Source organism: Poecilia reticulata, linkage group LG2 (genome assembly GCF_000633615.1).
Source record: "Poecilia reticulata strain Guanapo linkage group LG2, Guppy_female_1.0+MT, whole genome shotgun sequence".
In the NCBI taxonomy this organism is placed as follows: domain Eukaryota; kingdom Metazoa; phylum Chordata; class Actinopteri; order Cyprinodontiformes; family Poeciliidae; genus Poecilia; species Poecilia reticulata.
Window position 1 is genome coordinate 6,651,357 of NC_024332.1, and position 5,861 is coordinate 6,657,217.

The 5,861-nt window shown below is 41.8% G+C and overlaps 1 protein-coding gene across 1 annotated transcript in view; it reads left to right on the plus strand.

Annotated features, from left to right (window-relative positions):
* LOC103476843 (protein cordon-bleu-like) overlaps positions 1 to 4,892 on the plus strand; it is an 8,025-nt gene extending 3,133 nt beyond the window's left edge. Inside the window, exons 2-8 of the mRNA XM_008429506.2 lie at positions 20 to 287; positions 765 to 806; positions 910 to 989; positions 1,065 to 1,259; positions 1,381 to 1,480; positions 3,344 to 4,318; positions 4,680 to 4,892. Of these exons, the coding sequence (XP_008427728.1) occupies positions 20 to 287; positions 765 to 806; positions 910 to 989; positions 1,065 to 1,259; positions 1,381 to 1,480; positions 3,344 to 4,318; positions 4,680 to 4,687 (1,668 nt within the window). The 3' untranslated portion in view covers positions 4,688 to 4,892. The remainder of the gene's footprint in view (positions 1 to 19; positions 288 to 764; positions 807 to 909; positions 990 to 1,064; positions 1,260 to 1,380; positions 1,481 to 3,343; positions 4,319 to 4,679) is intronic.
* The last annotated feature ends 969 nt before the right edge of the window (positions 4,893 to 5,861 follow it).

Consider the following 5,861-nt stretch of genomic DNA (forward strand, 5'->3'; position numbering starts at 1 on the left):
TTTTTTTTTTACATTTCAGGCGACCGTACGTTTACTGATCAACTACAATAAGTCCCACAAGACAGTGTTGCGGGTGAATCCCACGCTGCCGCTCGAGACGGTTCTGCCKGCAGTGTGCGACAAGTGTGAGTTTAACGTGGAGACGACCATCTTACTGAGAGACCTGCAGTCCAAAGAGCCGCTGGATTTGACCAAGACCTTGAATGACCACRTATTGAGGGAGGTGTTCGCTAAAGACACAGCAGCTCAGGACTCTGCAGACTGCCAAAACAAGTCAGCTGGAGGAGGCATGTTGAATACCAGACACACAGACACCCTCTTTTGGCTTTTATTTTAAGATATAAGGTGTGTATCGTCTTGTACTTCTCCATGTATGGGAAAAAAATAAATTTTTCTGTAATGGTGAGTGGTTTCTCCACCATTAGCGCATTCATGAGATTGATTGACAGCGCCAAGATCCTCCTCCTAGCTCTGATTGATTGTTTTTTTTGTCGGGACCACTGCATTTCTTCAGAGTAGCACAGGGAGGAGGCGKAAAAGCTCCATATTTTCACAGATTTTCTGCCTCATATGAAACTGTCACAACATGGTGTTAGTTTTAACAAATGTTTTGTTTACCAACTTGTACTAYAGGTTGACTTATGGAAACTAGAATCTGCGAGAAAAATGAGAAGTAGCTGGGAGTTTCTGAATGAAAAGCATATTTTTCTATTTCGTAGAAAAATAAAACCTGAAAAGATTTTCCTGTTTTCTTGTTTTAACAGCTGTCACACCAACAGAGGTCATCTCACCAACTCCGTCACAAGGTAGCACACACACGGATGCATGTCATGATTTAAAATGCACTAACGCTAATTATTTAGTGTGTAACATGCCAGCTTTTTCTCTACTAATGTTGGTATTTCTTAGACTTGCAAAGGAAGGAAAGAAAACAAAGGAAAAGAAGCTTCTTTAGCTTTTTCAGAAGACGGAAGAAGAAAAACGAAACGGTATGCTTTCCGCATTTGCTGGAACTTGATTGAGAATGTTTTATTTTTACAAGCTTATGTTTTACTGTTTGGTAGAACGGGTCGGTGAGTGCTCCTACGTCTCCCGGCCTGGGGAAGCAAGTGAGAGTCCGTGGGAATTCGGAGAGCGTTTCGTCAACCAAGACCCTGCCGGCTGACACGCCCAAAAAGCGCCCAGCGCCACAGCCCCCTGTTGCCATGTCCCACAGCGTCCCTAGCAACCTGAGCACCTGCTGTATCCAAGGAACGCAGGTATACCAGGAAATATGCGTTCTCTTCCTGTCGTTTTAACAACTCCAAAACATTTTTATTGTACCTTGAAATGAATTCAGGCAAACAAAAATACATTGTGCAAAAAATGTGTCTTCCATAGTCATCTGGAGAATCTACTTTAAGGAGTACGAAGAGGAGGGCTCCACAGCCTCCTTGTGCAAATGCACAATATGAGCGGAGAGWGGAAACTGATGTGGGAGGYAAGATTGTCCAGTTGTCTTTATTTTGCCCCTTGGTGTTKATCAATAAATACYGCTTTTATAGTATTTAAAAAKAAATTCTCTGAATTACYGATTTTCCCCCCAAATCCTCACAGCGTCACTCAATGCCAAAAGAGGTCAAATTAAATCAAGATTAAAATGTCACTGCAAATGGAAGATTTAGCAGCTAAATCCGTAGCTTTTTATCAGTCCCGWAACAGTTTAACCCCCATTTAGGGCAATTAAAGTGACCCTTGTTCATAAAGCGTATTGGTTCCTGCCTGTTTGGAGATAAATCCCTCTATTGTCCACGCTTTCATTCCCTCTGTATTAATCTGCCTGCTGTTTCCCTACTGCTTCCCCTCTGGCTGCATTGCTCCCTCTTATTGATTCGCTTTTTGACACAGGAGGTTGTAGTTTACACGAGAAACATTTGATCGTGCCATTTTTTCTGAGTGCTCCAATTAAYGACCTAATTGCTTGCARCTCCAGCTTTGTTTGTGTGTTGAACCAACGTATCGCTTTGCTGAGCTGGTGTTGATGTAAGTCTGAAAAAAGCGACTCCCAGCCAAGACTTAACGGTCAGCAAACATCCTCCTTGCACAGTGGAGGCCTCCCGTAATCTATAACTCCCTCTCTGTTGATGGATTTGCTGGTCATTTGCTGCTGTTTGTTGGAGGTTTGTGAGCGTCTTTGTGGAAACCTTTTAGACTGAAGCTGAGCTCTTTCTCCTTCCTGCTGCAGACTCTGTTCCCTGAAGGGAGTGATTGAGGGATCTGCTCTTCCTCTTCTCCTTCCACCACCCCCCTCTTCCTCTCTCCGTCTACTTCCTGCATTGGCTTCTTCCTTCTTCCCATCCGTCTGGCTTTCATGGACATTGCCTTTACATCATAAATCTGTTTTCAACCTTTTTGTCCTGATCATATGTGATCTTTTTTTTAACTTCAGTTTCATTACGGGTGGGATTTTACAAACACATCATAGTGCCTCTTAATCAACAAATTTGACAAACTATGGGAGCATTATTATTTCAAAATGATAAATGTTCAGTTTTATTCTATTTCTTGATATAGTACACATTTACTTCTGTCAACTTATAAGTCGTTTTTATGTTCTGTTCTTGATTAAATGTGTTTTTTTGCARTTTGTTTTTTTTATTAAATTTTTTGCTTTCAAAATAAAAGTAAACAGAATTTCAGTACTTGAGATAACACGAATGCCTTTGTTTTTAATTTTTCACAAGCTGTCGAATCGGCAAGCATTTCTCCTCCGCTGCATTTTTTTTTAGATTCAATTTTGAAATGAATTGCTAAAATAATAATTTATTGTGGCAGCAAGCAAAACTAAAAAAAAATAATTAGGCATGGAAGTTCAGTGTTTTTACAATAGATCAACACAAAGTTGTGCATAATTGTTTTTTTTTCCTTAAGATTTTCTTTCAATAATGTATACTTTTTTCTTGCTACTTTTTCATAAATGCCAAAAAGTCTAAAAGACACACTGGACTCCTTTTAGGTCATAAAAAAATCCAAGATGTGAAGGCAGTAAAAAAAAAGATAATGCTATCTGCACCACAAGTATTTGAATCATAAGTGCTTCACGGAAACAATTTCACCCAAATTGKCAAAAAAAAAAATTTCTTCCAATTTTATTGTTTCCCTTTTTGAGAAGAGCTCATATTTCAATAAAATTCTTCAGATAAGTGTTTTCTATTTTTAACCTGTAAACAACTTGAAAAGAGCTTACTGAGAACCTTCTAAGGCAATACAAAGACAATTATTTTTCACTGCTTTTCCACTTTAGAATAGAGGAAAGTGTTCTTTCTTTCTTTTCTTTTTATAAATTGTCGATTTCTTTCCAAAGAGTCCCTGAAGACTCTGGAAGAGCTGAGAGAGACTGATGATTCCTTGTCCACTTCAAACCCGTCACTGACTCGTCTTCATGAAGCGCCCGACTCGTATCGCCCTTCGTTTCGAGGGAGAGACATATCCGACGCCCGCTCGGCTCTCGCAAAAGTCCTCACATCCTCGGTCTCCAAAGGGACGCTGGTGAGGCGTTTGAGAAACTCCGCCGCCTTCCCAAACTTTAATGTGACGTCCTGCGTGTCTACAACTTCAAAGTGTCTGGATGACGGAGAACCCGGTGCAGAGCGCGAGTCTGTTTTCAGATCTAACCTCCCGACTGAGAGCGAGTGGACGGAGCCAGAACAGAGGACWGGATGGACTACCTTTAAAGTCGTGCCCCTAAAGAAACCGGCTTCCTCTGATCAAGAGATGATGCACGACACTCAGGACCACTCTGAATTACCTTTAATTGATGACAWAGAAACAACCGAGAAWCGGAAGGAAGAGGAAGAACCAGAAGTTACACCTGCACCAGTAGATGGTTGTGATGGTGAAACGGCCAATGATAACTCAGAAAATCAGAGCGAGTTTGGTCYGAGTCCTAATGCAGACATGGTTCCATGTAGTTCATGCACTGATGAAAAGGTTGAAGAGGATGTTTCACATGGAGAAGATGAGGAAGCTGCCTTTCCTCCCCCTCCTCCACCTGTTGTTTTCACAGAGGACATGGAAACTGTGGAGAAAGAAGAAGATTCTCAAGCTAGTGCCATCTTGAATGTGCACACAAATGCATTTAGCATAGCTCACAACAACGCTTCCTCCGCCGTATCTGACCAGACGACTGTAACRCCGTCCAGATTTGCCCAGGCAGTAGCCCTGGCCGTGCAGAGGGCCCGCCTGCAGAGACTGGACCTGGGTGTGGGCTCAGGCCCTCAAGCCTCCGGCGGTSCAAACGGCACCCTTCCATCACATTCCAGGTCTTCGTATCAGTATGGTAAGTTCCTACCTTTCAGTGCCTTGCAAAAATATTAAGACCCTTTTTCAATATAAAAAAAAATTCTGTCCTTTTGTCTAGTTGGTGTCTTATAAATAAACACCGAGTACCTGTGAAATGGACATTTTTGCCCTTTGTTTTGTTCTAAATCATTCACTCAGATTGGGTGGAGATCATCTCTGGTCATCAATTGTTACAGAATCTCAATTAAATTTGGTCAAAACACAAYAAAACACATTTGAAGTTTGTGTAATGTGACAAAGTGGAAATGATGACCGGTATCAATACTTTTGCAAGGCACTGCAGTATTACCTGTTGGTTAATTCTCCGCTTCTTAAACATGTTTTTTTTTTTTCTGTAGGTGCCTGACCTGTGTCCTGCTGCATACGAGGTTCAGCTTTCAACACGAACTAAAGACACCGGGCTTGKGGTTTGACCTGACCTAGACCAGCTCATAGTTTTCCATAAGCTATACTGTTTTTTTTCTCTTTTTAGTTTTCATTTAATGTTTATGTGTTTAAACAGAAACGCTCTGCTCTGGAGAATGCCAAATATACAGGTTCGAGTTGCTGATGTATGTATGCATGTATGTGTGTGTGTATATATATATACATGTTTCTTTTCAGTCAACATGTGCCAAAGTGGATGTAATGCTGATTTGAGAGCTTTTTGTTGTTTATAACAAAGAATTAGTAACCTGTATTAGTACATATTTTTTGAGAAATAWTTTTTTTWRGGKKGKTTKGKTTTYMRSCMRSMRGKKGSMRRARRRKKKTKSYTKKWAAAWTTWAAAWYCMAAMMRKWWYYTTTTTTTTKKTWRKTTTTTTYTRWRAKWKTCATATAATCCATTCAAGTGGATTTATCCCTGAAAATACGCCACACAATTTTATTGCAATTTTAACCAAAARTATTTGTTTGTGTTTACCGAGTAGCCATGAAAGCAACGTCCCTTTCAGGGACACGCCTAGAATAAAGAGTCCAACAAAAAGCTGCATGTATTATTGCATTTTTGATCATTCCCAGCAAACAAAATAAGGGGGGGAGGTAAAAAAAAAACGACTCCAACATTCTTGTTGGAAGCATCAGTTTTATGCCAAGCATTTCATCGCCCTTGTGAGTAAACTCAGTCCACTTTGCTCACATGCACTCGCTGTTGTCTTCAGCGGACCCGTACCTTGGGGCAATGCTGCGCAGCTATACTTGGGTGCCAAAAGAATCCGCGCTACTATATGTATTGATCCAGCCGTGGCCTTGGAGGAACAGCGGGGAGCTGTGTGAGCTGGAGACCCAGCCAGAACCGCCTGTGGCTAAAGCTCCCAGTTTGCCAGGCCTGGACTGAGTGGGCTTGCTTCAAGACTCCCTCTTTCTCTCTCCTTGCTCTATCTGAAGGCACACAGAGAGAGAGAGAGGAGGGCGGGTTGCTAGAGGATGATGGGAGGTGACCATTGACCCTGTCGTGTTTCTGAAGTGCTCCCCCCAGAGGGGGCGCCTGGCCCTCAAGGGCACAGTTGTGTTGCACTGCCATTGTCATGAAGAATGCCAT